Source organism: Rhinolophus sinicus, linkage group LG04 (assembly GCF_036562045.2).
Source record: "Rhinolophus sinicus isolate RSC01 linkage group LG04, ASM3656204v1, whole genome shotgun sequence".
NCBI lineage: Eukaryota > Metazoa > Chordata > Mammalia > Chiroptera > Rhinolophidae > Rhinolophus > Rhinolophus sinicus.
In genome coordinates this window covers 43,679,938-43,698,293 of record NC_133754.1, presented here as the reverse complement: position 1 = coordinate 43,698,293, position 18,356 = coordinate 43,679,938, and the positions used below count along the sequence as shown (strand labels likewise).

Sequence of the window (18,356 nt, the reverse complement as noted above, 5' to 3'; positions counted from 1 at the left end):
AAGTATCTGATTAAGTCTCATGATAACCTTGTAAAATTGCCACTTATTAATCCCAGAAGTTCACAATCTGCCCAGATGATAAATGACAAAGCAAATGTTTAAGCAGAGGTTTATAGGCCACAATACAGAGCTTTCCCCACTATCCTCAACAGGCCACTGAGGTAAATCTTCCTGCTGTACCTGTCTGCTTGCTGTTAAGGTGCACGCAGCTCTTTGAAGGGCAATGAGGGCAGCAGCCAAGTGGAGCAGAGAGCACTACACTGGCTGACACAGGCCTGTGAGTGAATCCTGGTTATCACCCTGGTTATAACAGTTCATTGTCAAGTACTGGGCAAGTGACCTCTTTGCATTTGCTCACTAAAATGTAGACGATAACATACTGACCTCGGAGAAACATTAAAAAGCAGAGCCTGGCAAACTAAAGCCCAAGAGCCAAACCCAGCCTGGGGACAAAGATTGGCTTTTGTGTTTTAGATCAAAAGAAGAATTGTATTTCATGACATGTAAAAACTCTATGAAATTCAAATATCCATGCCCATAAGTACAGTTTTATCGGAACACAGCCAAGCTCATTCGTTTACATATCATCTATGGCTGCTTCTGTGACGCACTGGCAGAGTTGGGCAGTTGCCACAGAGACAATATTGCCTGCAAAGCCTAACATATTTGCTATCTGGCTCTTTTTGCCGACCTCTAACATGAAGAACTGAGACGCATTTAGGGTTAGAGCCGAGTCCGTGGCACACAGAAGCTCGAGGACACTTGGCTCGTTGAGCGCTCCCCAGTGGCAGCCTAACATCTTTCTGGCCTTTCACCAGCCTTCAGACTCTTGGTACCAATTAGCTGGCATATTAAGTGCAGGGTCTTGGTTCCTGGGATCAGTAGTGTTTCCACCACGGAAAGCCCAATCAATTTTTTAAGAGCTGATTAAAAGACTTCTCTGCTCCTGTGGCACAATCTCATGGGAATGGCTGCCTGACTGCAGGACAACGGCAGAGCAAACTCGCATGTAAACACAGTGATAAACTCTGCTGACTGACAAGCCATGGGGCAAGTGTAGTTAAGGGGAAAGCATAACTGATGACTTACTAATTACCTCTAGTCTATTTCCAATCTTGAGAAACACATCCTAGACCATGGAAAGTACTCGTTCTCCCTTAAAGCTTTTCCAAACCCTTACTACCGTGTTGCCCCGAGAATAAGACGTAGCTGGACCATCAGCTCTAATGCGTCTTTTGGAGCAAAAATTAATATAAGATCCGGTCTTATATTAAAATACGTCTTATATTAAAGTACGACCGGGTCTTATATTAATTTTTGCTCCAAAAGATGCATTAGAGCTGATTGTCCAGCTATGTCTCATTTTCGGGGAAACATGGTAGGATGTGGGCTATTTACATGACAGAAGTGATGAGAAGAGGGGCAGAAGGCTGGGTGAGAATGCCAGCTGCCTGAACTTATTGCCTCGGGACAAAGGACCACAACTTTGTAAGTCAGGGGCTGTGGGGGAAAACTGGATTCCCACGTACCACCCACAAATAAATGGGCAAAATCAGTTGTAACAGCCTACGTTCGGGCATTTTGAGACCAACCATGCTTCCTTTTGGTTTGGCAGATACGTGAGCAACTCCCAAATGAAGCTTGGCAAAGGTAATTATCCCAACAGCACTATTAAAAAATCAGTGACAACATACCCACATGAAAGCATTATCCATGATAACTGAGGGATAGAAGCAACCTAAGTGTTCATCAGGAGATAAATGGATAAATAAAATGTGGTCTATCTGTACAACGGAATATTATTCAGCCCTAAACAGGAAGTCCTGTCACATGCTACAACAACATGCATGAACCTTGAGGGCAGTATGCTAAGGGAAATAAGTCACAAAAAGACAAATGCTACACAGTTCCACTTACATGAGGTCTCTAAAGTAGCCAAACTTGTAGAAACAGAAAGTGAATGGGGATTGCCAGGGGCTGGGAAGAGGAGGACGAGGAAGTTGCTGTTTAACGGGTATGGAGTTTCAGTTTTGCAAGATGAAACAGTCCTAGGATCTGTGGCCCAACAATGAGAACACAATCAATGTCTCTGTACTGCATTCTTAAAGGTAATTCAGATGGTCAAGTTTATATTCGCTGTTTCTGACAACAATAAGAAAATGATGATGATGAGACCAGTTTCCATACTAACACGTACGTGAGCACTTCACTAGGCCCCAGATACGAGGGTTACATGCCAATAGGTATCATCACATTTGATCCTTTCAAAAACCCCACCAGGGGGCACTAATATCCCCATTCTACCCACAGGCAAAGTGAGGCTCAGAAAGGCCCTCCTCCTGCCAGGCACCTGGTTGCGGAGAGGCAAGTGGGAGGTGAGGGCTGTGAGCCTGAGGGCAGAGTGGCTTTCGATGACTGCTACAATACATACACCACCTCCCAGCTAGACAGCCAGCGTTTGGACAGAATCTGGGAAGGAGACAAAAACTAGTTGACCCAAACCTTAAATTTTCAAGCAACTTTACTGAAAGAAGAGGTGGGAATCCAGTTCAAGTTTAATGTTCTCACAGGTGGCTGGACCTTCCTCAGTTCATCCAATCGAGACTTGTCCTTAGCTTTCCCAAAACAGATTCCACCGGCCAGCTTCTGAGTACTTTTTGGTTTTTTTTTTTTTCTCCTGTGTGCTTTTATTTCATTGTATTTTGGGGGTAACCTTATATTGAAGCTTTATATACACACACGCATATAAAGGACACATTATAAATGTACACCTCACTGCATTTTGACAAACTGCACCCAGATCAAGAAACAGAATGCAGCCAGGACCCCGGAAGCTTGCCTTGTACCCTTCTCCAGTCACTTGCACCTCACACCCAACATCACAGGTCAATTTTGTCAAAACAATTCATTTTTTAAACTGTATGAAATTAGCATCCCAGTTAGGATTTTGTAATTGATGGAGAGCAAAATAGAGAGATATGGTCAGAATGGAATGGTGACTGAGAGCATGGCTTGTTATTTGGATAGATCTGAGCGTGAATCCCAGCTCTGTCACTTCCTAGCTGTGTGCCTTTGTGAACAAGACTTAACCATCTCTAAGCCTTAGCCTCCTAATCAGAAAAGGGGTATGTAATGGGCCTATCTGGAATGAATGAAAAGACAGTAAGTAAACCTAATATGATGCCTTGCAGTTATTTCTCTCCAGAGCAGGTACTGGCAATTCTGGTTTCTTGTATTATAAATAAAGTTTTATTGGAACAAAGCCACATTCATTCATTTACATATTGCCTATGGCTGACTCTGCACTACAAAAGCAGAGTTGCAGCAGAGACCCGATGGCCTGCAAAGCCCATATATGGCATTTAGTATCTGGCCCTTTACAAAGCAAGTTTGCTGATCCCTGCGCTTTAGAATGTGGGCCGTGATTACTGCTGTGTCCACAATGACCAGAACGGTCTGGCACAGGGAAAGCACTTATGTGGTGGCTTTTATTTGTATTACGTGTGACAAACATCTATTTCTCTAAGTCTTGGGTTTTCTGCATTTTGCAGTGGATTATATTTCTAAATAGTATTGTAAGGGAGCAGTGAAATCCTAAATATCAAGCCTGGTAAATGAAAGAAATCAGCCCTGGAGACACCCAGGAAGATCAACAGATTTGTAAATTCTAGCAAAGAGAAGCACCCATGGTTAACAGCAAAGGCACTGAATTTGGGGTCAGAAGAAGATCTTTAGAACCCTAGCTCTACCATTAGCTAGTTCCTTGACTGAGACAGGGAACAATTCTCAGAATCGTAGTATCCTCACCACTACTATTATTTTATGGTTTAGAAAGGCAACTCCAGCTGGATCGGAACAGGGCAAGACTAGAATCAGAAAAGCGGTTAGGACCTTGGAGTAATTCAGGGAGGATTGTTAGAAATAATGAGATAATGTATCTTCAAGTGTTTTAAAGATCATTATTTTAACATAAAATAAGTTTATGAAACAATGTTCCATAGAACTTGCTACATCGCATTGTTATTATGTTTCCTTGTCTCTCTTACTAAACTGTGCGCTTCTAATGAATGGAAACCACAACTACTTCTTGCTGTCAGTTTATGTCATGTGTCTTCTAGAGTCTGAAGTGTGATAACTGACACAGTGTAGGCACAAAATAATTATTTGATTAATAAATGAACAGGAAATTTGATTTTGACTTGTCATAATTTTTCACACCAGAAAAAAAGACTGGGCGTCCATGAGGCTTAGATTTAACAAAAGCACTAAAAAATGGCAAAGAGTATTTGGAGGTAGGAATAAGTTGAGCTAACACAACTTGTACCCTTTTTCAGGTATGTGAAAGATTCGCTCACTCATCACCTGCTTGTCCGCTTCTTTCTCTTTCTTTCTTTCTTTCTTTCTTTCTTTTTTTAAGATTTTGTTGGGGAAGGGGAACAGGACTTTATTGGGAACAGTGTGCACTTCCAGGACTTTTTTCCAAGTCAAGTAGTTGTCCTTTCAATCTTAGTTGTAGAGGGTACAGCTCAGCTCCAGGTCCAGTTGCCGTTTCTAGTTGTAGGGGGCACAGCCCACCATCCCTTGTGGGACTCGAGGAATTGAACTGGCAACCTTGTGGTTGAGAGCCCAATGGCCCATGTGGGAATCGAACCGGCAGCCTTTGGAGTTAGGAGCATGGAGCTCTAACTGCCTGAGCCACTGGGCCGGCCCCTTGTCCGCTCTTTTCTTGCAATGTTCTATTCCCTTGCCCTGTGACATCTCTCTCTTCTCTATCTGTACCTCCTTTGAGGGTTCTTCCTTCTCTGTCCACTTAAATACTGGTGGTCCACGCTTGACTCATGCTTTTCACTCTCGATACTCTCATCCAGTCTCAGAGCTTCAATTAACATTTAAAATAATTATGACTTTGAATTTCAGCTCAGATCTCTTTCCTGTGCTCCAGGCGATACACCTACTGGTGCTGCCTGCTGACCGTGTCCACTGGCACGTCCACTGACACCCCGACTCCTCCTGTCTGGGATGAAACGCACTGTCTTTCCCTCTTCATGGACATGGTCTCTCGGAGACTTTCTGTCTCCAGTGACTTGTACCACTGTCCACCCAGATGGCAAAGTGGGAAAACCTAGGTATCCTGAGCCCTCGTTCCCTAACAAGCCCATCCATTCAATCATATCCCTCACTCCCCGCCACCAAATCTCTTGAATTCATCCACTTCCCTCCAGGCCCCGTCTCAATTCTCCCTCAGTTGAATCGAGCAGGTTTCTGTCTGAAATACTGCAGGCTCCTGACAGCTTTCCTGACTCCAGTCTTGTTCTAAACCCACACAGCTACAGTTCTCTTCCTAAACTACACGTCAGATCATATCACGTTCCCTTTAAAACGCATTCACTGCTACAAAATTTGCACATTATGTTTCCATTGGACAGCAATGGTATAAAAAAAGCCCTTGAGAGCTGGATCCCCACTTACCTTTCAACCTCGTATCTCTCACTTCCTTCACCAGAGTTCTCCCCTCTTCCACCCATCTTTCCTCTACATTCCAGCCTATTTGCACATTCCTGAATATATCAATTGCTTTCTGCTTTTACAGTATTTCCCCGAAAATAAGACCGGGTCTTAGATTAATTTTTGCTCCAAAAAAGACGCATTAGGGCTTATGTTCAGGGGATGTCATCCTGAAAAATCATGCTAGGGCTTATTTTTCCAGTTAGGTCTTATTTGCGGAGAAACACGGTAGTACATGAAGTGGCTCCTCTCCCCAGAATATTCTATTAGGTCCACTTGTACTGGTCGCATGGGACTCAGTGTCACAACATCTGGGAAGGATCCTCTGACACAAATGCTGTCTGTTGGCACCCCTGCCCCGTGCCCGGCTCCACTGGAGCACATGTTCCCTGCCCTGGACTGGCCACTAACTACACTTGATACCCCACCTGGATTATGCATTGTCTGCATCTTACTATTATTACCTCCAGTGCAGTGGCTAGCAATAGTGTACTCATGAACTTATAGCCTAAAAGGGTGTGTAGTAAACGGTAGATTCAGATATAGCTTAGAAGTTCCATCAGCCAAAAGAGATAAAAAATAACAGCAAGCTTTGTTCTACATTTTGACTTCAAATCAGTGAAACCATTTTGAAGAACAATATGACGTCTTTAGCAAACTTGACAATGGTCAAACCCCTGGGTTAGGCAAGTCTGTGCCTTCAGATCTGAACTACTGGAATACTTGAGTATCTGCCATGAGTGCAGACATACATGTACCCTAGTATGTTCCCTGCAGTATAATGTGTAATAGCAAAAGATTGGGAACAACGTAAGCATTCCCTCATTTATAACAGAGGTTGTAAGCTATGGCATATCCATTCAGTGAAATGGCATGAAATTGTGGGGAAAAAGGAAGTATATTCTTTGTGTGCTGATAAGGAAGATCTCCATGCTGCATTAATGGGAGAGGCGTCGGGAAGCACAGGACACTGTACAGTGTTTCCTCACATTAGTGTATTTCAAAAATATATGTTTGTGTATATGTATACACAGACTTTTATCAGAAGAACACACAAGACACTGGTAATGGTATCTGGAGAGAGAGACGAGGGGAACGGGTGAGAGGGAGAACGTCTCCATTTTGTGTTCTCTTTGAATTTGCTAACACTGTGCACACATTACTTTCCCAAAAACAATGAAAAGGCCTTTCTGGGTGCAGTGCTGTATGGTCAAGGAAAGGTCCCAATGCCTCCCTTCTCCCTAGTCAAACAGAGAGCAAAGTAGCAACATCCCTTTAACATCACCTACCGTGATCTTTCTGTGGTCAGGAAACTCGAGGCCAAAATAGTCGCCTTCCACGAGGTTGAGATGGTTGCAAACTGCATCCAGCAACACTTTCCCCGGGGCTCTTTGCTGTGAACAGAAACAACAGGAATTACGTATGCCCTCTGAGACAGACAGGGCTGAGCCAGACCACGGCTCCCACTCCAGGAAGCCCCTCATTCCAGTCTTCAGGTCCTTCACCGCTTGCCACCCACCCCTTCCATGACACCCCACCCACCAGCCCCTGCACACCACACCGCAGGGCCCCTTCTCCTTCTGCTATCACACTTCCATGCAGATCGCTGCCGTTTTCTCCCCAGCCCAATCCCAGGCACCGTCCCCTTTTTTAAAATAATAGACAATTTTTTTTGTCAGAGCAGTTTAAGTTTATAGACAATTGAACAAAGTACAGAGCTCCTAGGCACCTCTCCACCATACACAGTGTCCCGTTCTTACCATCTTGCTTTAGTGTGATATAGTTCCTATAATTATTGGGCCAATGTTGATACATTACTATCACCCGAAGCCCACTGTTTACATTAGGGCTCACTCTTTGTGCTGCACAGCTCTGTGGGATTTGACAAATGTATAATAGCGTGTACCCACCACAACAGGATCATCAACCTAAAACTCCATTCTGCTCCACCCGTTCAACCCTTTCCCCTCTCCTCCTCAACCCCCGGCAAACACTGATCTTTTTCCTGTCTCTACAGTTTTGCCTTTTCTTTTTTAGGATGTCATATAGTTGGAATCACAAAGTATGCAGACTTTTCAGACTGGCATCTTTCCCTTAGCAATATACACTTAAATGCCCTTCCTATCTTTCCATGGCTTGATAGTGCATTTCTTTGTATTGCTAAATAAGAGTCCGTTGTCTGGACGGACCCCAGTTTATACATTCACCTGCTGAAGGACATATTGGTTACACAAGTTTGGGCAATTATGCATAAAGCTGCTACAAATATTTGTGTGCGGGTTTGGTGCGGACATAAATTTTCAATTCATGATCCCATGCCCTTTTTGTGGCCATTGAAACCCTGCCCTGTGCTTGTCTGCTCCATGAGTGTGGCAGAATTTATGGCTTTCTTCTCTAGGTTCCTATAGCACTTTGTGCAGCTAGACTACACATACATTGAAGGCAAAGGCCGTATTTTATTAACCCTTATACCCACAACGCTTAAAGACCAACCAATTTTGTTGAAATTTATGAATAAAAGTTACTTGTTCCACTATCTTATAAATGGTTAAATAACTGTGAGTCTGTCTCCTCACTTAAATTCTGAGTTACTTACTCACCTTTATATTCCTATTGCCTAGCAAAGCCCCTGGCATTTAATCAATGTCTGCTGAAATCAATACTACACATGTATTTTCTATACACCGAATCTACAAGGCAAGGCAATATGATATATAAGAACCCAATTTCTACCCTAAAAGCTTAGAATCATATGCCCTGGTTTTTCGTCACCATCCAGTAGACGCTCATTGATCCACTATTAAAATGGCTTCAATTCCACCGCGTGGCTCAAACACTGGAAGAAAACTGTTTCATAGACATGGTCATCCGCTTTCATAGTTTCATCACTCCTCTGAAAAGAGCAGAGCATTTCAGGAACCAATTACTAACCCAGGAGACTGACAGCAGGCGTCAAAGCCTGACACGTACAACAAGGCATGTCCATTAGCCTTGCCCCAGTGTGACCTGTGGAGCCATCAAAGATGCTCCAGTGTCCAGTGATAAAGCTTTTTTTTTTAAACAGACACCAATTTATGCTCCTAGAATTCCTCATCATTGAAATCCAGACGATAGTCCCAGTTATCGAAGGGCATGCAATATTTTCCACGGATAATACCAAACTCACCAGGCTGTAGGCTTTGAATGCCTAGTCCAACGGTTACTGGTAGAGTATTTCACTTGCACTGATGGCAGGGATAACGTGATTGAGTATAAACCCCATTCTTCTCTGTCACACATACCCTGTCCCCCGCACACACCTGCATTTATCCAGTGGACTTAAGAACCACATGGATTGCTGGTCACCAGTCTTATTTTCCATCTCTTGGGTACAGCACTATGCCCTATTCAGTTACGCTGAGGGCACTAGGGAATTCATCAGCCGGGCTAAAACAAGGTCCTGGATTCAAGTTCTCACACCTGCCTCCAAAAAGCTACAGGGATAACTGATGTACAGCTCCTTGTTCTAGGCCCTCCTCTGTCCAGTAAAATCTGTAGACTTTAATAAGAACATTATTAAAAAGGGCCAGAGGCTAAAAAGTCATAGAATTCCTACATCATGCTGTTAAACAGAAGACCACATCCCAGTTTCACAAACCTTCTTTCTTGCAATTCTTGACAAGTCCTATTTGTTACAAAATGAACCGCCAATTATCTGACCAGCTGGCAAGCACTCACATTTCCCAAGAATTCCTAGAACTAAGTGAATTCGATCACTTTGTCTAGATTTACAGTCTGAAAAATGAGACTTCACAATTCAATGCTGGGAGTCTAAACAAGTTAAAAAATCAATATACAATGGATGTCTTTACAGACATGACTAAGCACCGTATGGAACACACAGAAGAGAGGCAGATTACCATCTGAACTGGGCCCTTTACTGAGTCAGCAGAGATTTGTGAAAGTATCGAGCATACCTGGGTAACCAGAGACTGGATTGATGCTTGGAATCTAGCTTATAAATGATATAAATCTGGTCTCAATTCTTAATAATTTCCTTACAATTTATTATTTTATACAAGTCCTTAGTGCAAAATGACTCTCCTACGGTACCAAAATTTTAATATAGGGAGAATTTAGAGTTTGAATGATACTATACCTCCTAGAATTCATCTATAAAATAGATGTCCATAAAGGATTGTATGAATTCCCCTCTGAAAGCCGGTAATTTTCAGGAAAGCCAGTATGTAACTTCACTAGAAAGTATTTATAGGGGTTTAAATGCAGCCACTACATGACAATGTCACGAGTAGGTAGCCCTCAGCATTCACACCCCAATGTGTCAGCTACGGTCTAAAAAGCTTGTAGACATCCCGAAGTCCAGGGGCCCTGTTTCCCTTTCTCCTAGGAGTTGGGGTAGAACTGTCTGGGTGTATCCATGTATCCAGGGCTAAACTCTGCTTCCGAGAAAGCATCTCGGAGCAGGGAAGACGGAAAAGAGTTGCATTTTCATTCTTTGAGAAAGATTATTCCTTCTTTTCTTCCTACAGTGGATTTGCTCCATCAATCTGCAATGTCATGTCTCTATACCTGTCCTCAGTGCATTTTTTGAACCTCAAACTAAAAAAGTAATTCTGTTCAAAATCATATGAGAGTGTAAAATGGAGAATGGTGATGACTGCACAACACTGTGAATATATTTAATGCTACTTAATTGTACACGTAAAAATGGGTAAAACGGTAAATTTTATGTCATGTCTGTTTTGCCACAGTAACTAAATGCAGAAAGCAAAACAAAAAGGAACTGAAGAATGTGCTCACATTATAAACTAGATAGAGTTCCTAACAATGGAATCTATTTAAACTATTTTTTAATAACAAGAAAATAAAGAATCATTGTCTTGCCATGAAATCTTAGGAAAATATTGAAGGGTAGGACCCAGCTCGAGCAGGCTGGCTGTGAAGAGCCTTAGCACACAGAGCGAATGTGTGAATATCCACGTGTGCACTAAATGTTTGCTAATATTTCTCAGCACAAAGAGCTCTTTTATGTGTCTGGCAAAGAAGGCATAAAACTGAACATGGCTGGAAGGAACCACAAATTATGCATTTGGTGCAGGCTTTGCACTGGAAATCAATGCCGGGGTTCAAAGGGCTACAAATCCACTAGCACTTTATTGCTAAAATGAACCTGTAAGTGAGTTAATAAAATCTGAATGGGGGGAGAGTGGCAACAGCATAGATTAAACTGGCAGGACATAAAGTAGAAGTCCTGAAGAAAATTCATCTGTAAAGGTATTTTCTCAAATAGTAACTTACTTTAAGATACACACACACACACACACATTTATATTTACGACTATACAGGCTGTCATACATGAAGAAGGGAAACCAAGTTATTTAGGCATCATTTGAAAAACCTATATAAGTTAGTAAGGTTTAATACGAAATGGATCTTATGACAAATGCATTTTTTAAAAATTGTCCACAAGTGTTTGTATTGGGGGCAGGGGGACAGACCACTGAGACTCCCACAGCATCTAAGAAACTATGACCCCCACACACCGCCAGTCTCGATTACAATATTCTACAAGTGTACTCCTTACAGAAAAGAAACCTTACAGAAAAGTAGTAATATATTATGTATCATCAGTAATGAGTGAAACTACATAATCAAATTTTATCACCTGTTTCTTATTGGCTACTTTTAATTATGCTCCAAAAGGCATCTGAATTTTAATCTAGTGCACCAATAAGTTGGCCAATTTCAAACTGTATGTCCCTATGCTTTCTGCATTTTGAATTGGCTTTTCATGGAATCCTATAAAATTAAATTTTAGGAGGAGGTAGACATTCTTGGGGGATGTCTGGCAACTAAGCACTGAATAATAAACAGTATGAACATTCACATACAGCTTCAAGCTATTAAAAACTGTGAATCAAAGTTGCCTTTAGTTTATTGTGCTTTTAAAATATGTCTATGCCTTCAGGTTATTTCTGTTACATAAAGTTTTATGTGGGAGTACATTTTTTCTCCTTTAAAAGAATAAAGACACAATTCTTTCTGGGTTGGGGGTATCTTCTCCTTCTCCCCATCTCCTCAAAGGGTCTGAACAAATGATTTGCCTACTTGATACAAGCTGAGGTTCTGTCTTTCTGAAATGATCTCATAGACAGAAATCTATAAAGATAACATTTGACCACCTTTATAAAATTTACATCTGCAGAGGCTTCAGAGAGCTCTTTCTGGAAGTGTTTTGTTTTTCTGGTTTGGGATTAATGTAACCATGACAACCAGGACATGCTCTCATCTAGCAGAAGGTAAGGGCTTCTCTCCAAGGCCATGGCCCCCTTTTTCCTACCATGAATGCCTATTAGAATACTGTTCAAATTCCCATAACTCACTAACCTTTAACACGTCTGATCGTAGGGTGTTATATCTCCTCACGGCCCTTTGGCAGTTTTTGACCATGTAAGTAGAAGTATTAATAACTATGATAGCTTGAGGAGCCTGGGGTACATTTATCAATTGAGTAACCACATGCAAGCACTTTGCTAGGTCCTGAGGGAATGGAAATCAATATAAGTGTCTCTCTCTGAGTCAGGGTGCAGACAAATAACCAGCTAAATTAGAATATATGGATGAGAGAGAGAGAGAGAGAGAGAGAGAGGGAGAGAGCGCTCTCTGGTGTCTCTTCTGATTAGAACACTGATCCTATTGCATCATGGCTTCATCCTTATGACCTCATTGACCTTAATTACTTCCTTATTCTAAATCCAGCCATGCTGGGAACTAGGACTTCAACATATGAATTTTGGGGGGCAGGGGGTACACGATTCAGTCCACAGCACATGCAGTCACGAAAGGACTGGAGATATTATCTACCTCCTAGGATCAATGTGAAAACTAAATAAAACAATGACTACAGAGTGTTTAGCAAAGGGCCTGGCACATAATACAAGTTCTCAATTATTGTTGCTGCTATGTGATGGGGAAATGTGAACATGTAGAATTCATGACAAGGGAAGGGATTGACATTGAGAAGAAGTCCCATTTCCCAATCCCAAAGAAGTTCCATTTCCCAATCCCATACTCAGAGGGAGTATGGTCTCTGCAATGTCACTGGATGGAAAGCCTGGCTACCTCATCGGTGTGTTGGGAGTAGCAAGGCACCTATCACACGGATGGGCTGCTGCTGAGTGACAGGTAGATCTACCAGCAGGGCTGGCTGGCTCTGCGGTCTCTTGTTTTGATTTGTGTTTGGGGCTAACGGCAAGCTTGAGACTCAACTACAGCAAACAAACAAACAAACAAACAAACAAACAAACAAACAAAAAACACCAAACCCACTATTATGGGCTAGATTGTGTCCTTCAAAAAGGTATGTTGAAGCCCTAACTTCCAGGGCCCGTGAATGTGACCTAATTTGGAAACTGGGTCTTTGTAGATGTAATTAAGTTGAGGTCATCAGGGTGGGCCCTAACCCACTAAGACTGGTGACCTTATAAGAAGATAATGTGAAGACACAGACACACGGGAGAAGGTCATGTGACGACAGCGGCAGACACTGGAGTAATGAGCTGTGAGCCAAGGAATGCCGAGGACGCAGGGCCCCCACCAGAAGCCAGAAGAGGCAAGGAAGGATTCTGCCCAGAGTCTCAGAGGGAGTGCAGTCCTGACGACACCTTGATGTTGGACTTCTAGTCTCCAGAACTGTGAGAGAATACATGTCTGTTTCTATAAGCCACCAGTTGGTAGTACTTTGTTACAACAGTTCTTGCAAACACATATAGCCATTTTTTTAATCTATCTCCTAACCACATGAGGGCAGAGACAAAGCATCCATGTTCAGCACTATCTCTTTCAAATAAAGGGATTACAACAAAATAATAACCCAATAGGCAGATTCGAGATAACATAAAAATATCGGCCTTCAAAATTTCTCTAACTCAATAACCAAATATAGTCAGCAAGTAGTAGACTAATTATGGAAGGTAATTAATTTTCCCCCTGCTGTTAAAAGCTGTTCCTTTTTTTTTTTTAATTGTTGTTGCTTTAGATGTGACCGGTGTCCTACATTTGAAGTTGTTTTCACCAAAAAAAGTCTCTCTTAAGACCCTTCCACGTGGTGAGGTAGAAAGGGTGGGATTCAGGCTCAGAAGCCACACAGCTCACACACTTGCCCACAATCCCAGCTGTCTATCCATGCTGCGCACCATCTTCCTTCGCCCTCTGCACATAGTCAGGAGCTTTCAATGAAGTCGAAGGTCAAGGAGAGTACACTTTGAGAAATCCCACAGGAACCCACCTCTCTGTCCACAAATGCTTATTTTTCTTAGAAACTTCCGCACACGGCCTCTGCCAGACTGGGCTTAATATAAATGATGAAAACAATGCGAGACTTGTGGCAACCATGGCAGAATGAATATATCCACTTACCTCCACTATACCTAGAAACCCTGCTTAAAATAAGAAAGCACAGTGGAAGAATGAAAAACAGGAATAAATTCACAGAAAACAGAGACAATGAGAGGAGAGACATCAAGTGGGAGATAGCCCCCAAATTCTAGGAGATGACAGAGGAGAAAGCTGAAATCTAATTACAGAGGACAGTCAGCAAGAGGAAGCAGCCAAATTATGCAGAACTCTCCAGAAGGTCCGAAATGGGAGATGCCAGGTACTTCTAAGAATGCAGGGTAGAGTAAAAAAGTTTGTAAAACACTGTAATTTGTACCCTCATATAGCTAGGAGTTTAGAACTAAAACACACGCACACACACACACACACACACACACGCATGCAAACCAGACGGTTATAAAAAGGAGTATTTGGATAACAAGAAAGAGTTCTTAGAAATAAAAAATAGCACAGCAGAAATAAGTTTCACTAGAAGAGTTTAAAGATACAGTAGAAAACTAGAATCTAGAGCTGATAGCAGTGATGGCGATGAGGACAGGATGTAAGACATTTAGACACTCAGTTCAAGAGTTCCCACCTCTGAATAATGAGACTTTTAGACAGAGAGACCCAAGAGGAAAGGAAATAATGCAAGAATAATATAAAGGAAAATTTCCAGAACTGAAGGGTTTTACTTTCTGGATTGAAAATGGCCAGAGAGTATCTCACAGAATGAAGGAGTACAATCCATTTCAAGGCAAATTACTGGGAAATTTGGGAACACAAGGAATGAAAAGGAGATTCTAAAAGTTATGAGAGGGAAAAGCAAAGGCTAATGTCAAAATGGCACAGGACTTCTTAAAAGCACATCAGAAAGCAGAACAGAGGGTCCCTTCCATTTTCCCTTCAGGGACATCAATAATAACGTCTGTGTGACCTGCTGGAGTAAAAAGACACGAGGCCAGATACAACTGCCTCAGAGGCTCACCCTGTTGGCAGAGGGACCAATACATCTGACACCTGCAATTCATCTAAGCTACACGCCCTGACAGACAGCAGGTTGGAGGACAGACCTGTCAGTGCTGCGCTCACTGTGGAGCTGGGATTCAAACCCAGCTTCAGAGAATCTGCCCCTAACCACGAAGTAAACCTATTTTTCCCATTTATCTCTTTCAAGACTTGCACCCATAATTTTGATAACCCAAATTGTCCTGGAGAAAACTTGCTGATAAAACCAAGGGAAGAGGCTGATGCTTTGCTATAACTCTAGGCACCAAACCTGGTTAGTAGGACAAGTGTGATACATATAGTTAATATGACTATAGTATGACACAGTCCCTGCAAGCCAGGGTGAGTATCACGTAAGCCAGTCAGGATCTTCCCCTGCAAAGGCAGGACTCCTTAGTTAACAAAGAAATAGGACAGTTGTACTTCTTAAGCAGCACAAAATTCCAGCAATAAAATAAGTCACAAGGATGTAATGTATAACTACGTATGGTAACTGACGGTTATTACACTTACTGCAATGATCACTTTGTAAGGGGTATAAATATTGTTTCACATCTGACACTAATATACTGTATATCAACTTTAAATAAAATTTAAAACATAAATGGGACCGCTGAAATGTGGGAGACGTTTCTCATGCTGTGTCCAGCCCTCCCTCGGTGACTTAGCGAGGCTGTGTAATTATCAAGAACAAAAACTCTGGAGGCATCTGCCTTCTCGCAAATCCCGTATCTCCACTCCACGACAATATGACCTTAGGCAAGTTACTCTTTGGGCCTCAGTTTCCTCTTCTGTAGATTGGGCGTAATGACCGAACCACTTCGTAGGGTTGTGGTGTGGGTGAAATGACTGTATACATGGAGCTCTTAGGATGATATCCAGCACTCCCTAAGCTCTACTGGGTGTGTGGGGGGGTGGAGTGGGGGGGCGGGAGGCAGGAAGGAGGGGGCGAAATGGCTAAAAGCCGACCTGCTGTAGCCTCCTCAGCACAGTGATGCCCATTGCTGTGAAATGCCAACCAGAGCAAGAACAGGAACTACAACTTTAAAACCCAAGCCTGGGAAGCCGGGACAAGGCGTTCATTCTGGGAGACTGTAGCTAAATGTTTAGGCCTGCCCTTCTACTCAGTCCACAAGCGCAGCGATTTTTCTTCCTCGCTGTGGCTCCAAGGGTGGCCACGCTGTCTGCCAGGACACACTGCGCTCCTTGTTTCCCTCTGCACTGAGCCCCGGCGTTCAGAACACTCATTAAACACACTTCAGATTGGATTTCAGAGTCCGGACTCCAGGCAGAGAAGAGAATGGGCCCTTTCAGCTCCTTCGCTGTAATGTAGCTACGTTATAACCACAGCGTCATTAGTACAGAACTGCCCTTCTCCCTTCACAGGACTCTGCGTGCGCGCGCGCATGGGCGTGTGCAGTGGCGGACTTCTATTGCTTTCTTGCAAACCTGCAATGCAACCAGCAAAGAAGAAAAATGTGGAGAATTTGGCTATATATAGTGCTGGCTTTGTCTGCTCTTGACTTTGAGCAATTCATTGTCTTGTTTCAAACTATTTTTTTTTTCAGTTAGAGTTGGCATTCAATATTATTTTACATTAGTTTCAGGTGTACAGCATAATGGCTAGACTTTTATATAACTTATGCAGTGATCCCCAATTAGTACACACCTGGCACTATACATAGCTGCTGCAACATTATTGACTATATTCTCTATGCTGTTCTTTGCATCCCTGTGACTATTTTGTAACCACCAATTTGTATTTCTTAATCTCTCCACCTTTTCACCCAGCTCCCCCAACCCTCTCCCCTTTGGCAACCACCAGTTTGCTCTCTGTATGTATGAGTGTTTCTGTTTTGTTCGTTCATTTATTTTGGTCTTTTGATCACTTTTAGAAGTAGATGAGTAAAAAAATTCCAAAATTAATTTAAAAAATCTTGCTAGACATCTTGTTACTTTAAATATACATTAGGCAGGTAATAAAATATCACACAAATAACGAATAAGTATAAACCAGATTATGACTGTTCAAGGAAAGTATTACACCCTTTCCAGCAACAGAGAAAGGCTTGCATTTTCCTTATGTCTATTTAGTTTGGCGCTTCTCTTTTTGGACTCAGTGGTCTAATTAAACTCAAAAGTGCATGTAGCCTGCTGAGCTTGAACTTTCTGAAAATACACCTGATATCATGCACTTGGCCTCCAAAATTATTATTCCATAGGAAGATGGAAAGTAGGTATTTTACTAAATTTAGCTTAATGTTTGAGCAGAAAGGTGAAGACTTTGGAGAACAAAACCACCAAATGTAGTTCCTGGTTCTCATTTTACCCGTGTCCAGGCAGAATGCTTCTTCTATGTTTTCTGAAACACAGCCTTCCCCAAAATCCAATCTCCAAGGTTCTTGGAGAACCTCTAAGAACATTAAGTGAAAGAAAATTACTACGTTAAATGTTTACAGACCCTTTCAACGGAAAACGTTTTTAATGTTTTCCAATTAGTGAGAAAGGAGAATGGGAACATTTTCTCAATCCTCAAAAGGGATTTTTAAATTATTTTTTTATGCATAAGGCTTTTAAATTTAAATATATATATATAGGCAAATCAAAGTGTGAAAACATAGCTTTCAGGATCCTTTAAGAATTCTCAGCTCTGGAGTCCCGATAAAACCTTGACCCCAAAATACTATTTATTTTTCATTCTTTTTCATATACTTCTCAGGTTTAATATTCTGTTACTAGTGGAAGTGACTGAGATGGGAATAGGCTCCAGCTCCAAGTCTGTGTATCTGCAAGGAGGTCAGAATTCTAATCATAAGAGTTAGTACTTCCCTTCCTTTGCTCAGGCCAATAATGGAAGCACAGAGAGTCTAGATTTAGAGAAAAGAAACTTACAAACAAGTATATAGCAAAAGTATTGAAAGCACATCTTCAAATACTGACAATCTACTAGGACTGAAAGAGTCTGAATTTATAACATTTTTCCTTTAAGTATCAGACAACAACCCCCTGGGGTGCTAATAAACCACAGCATTGACAGACAAGATCATTCGGCAAGGTCTACACCACAGATTCTTTCAATTTTTACAAACTTAACAGAAAGGAATACTGCTCAGCAGCCAAGATTTAATTAAGGAACTAATATAACAATGATGCTGAGGGGACTCTGAAAATCAGGTTCTCCTGGAAACTTCCATCATCTACATCTTCTAACCCCATTCATGCCAAGAGTCTCACATGCATGAAGAGGCTGGAAAAGGATCCCTCAGTGATTCTGATTCACACACACATTCATGGCACAAAGAACTTGGAAATCACACAGCTTACCTTTTATGACATTCTTCTCAAATTCACCTGTTTGAATACCTTGATGAAATTTTTTTCATGACAATTTCCTTGTATTTCTCTGCTGCATTTGACCTCTGTCACCTAAGATTACTATCTGACTTATCACATAAACAATTTCCAA

At 41.9% G+C, this 18,356-nt stretch overlaps 1 protein-coding gene across 2 annotated transcripts in view; it reads right to left on the bottom strand.

Moving 5' to 3' along the window:
- The window catches only part of FARP1 (FERM, ARH/RhoGEF and pleckstrin domain protein 1), a 218,521-nt gene that overhangs the window by 90,535 nt on the left and 109,630 nt on the right, over positions 1 to 18,356 (bottom strand). For both annotated transcript variants that reach the window (XM_074329441.1, XM_074329442.1), the window contains exon 2: positions 6,795 to 6,899. In XM_074329441.1, coding sequence (XP_074185542.1) covers positions 6,795 to 6,899 — 105 coding nt within the window. The remainder of the gene's footprint in view (positions 1 to 6,794; positions 6,900 to 18,356) is intronic.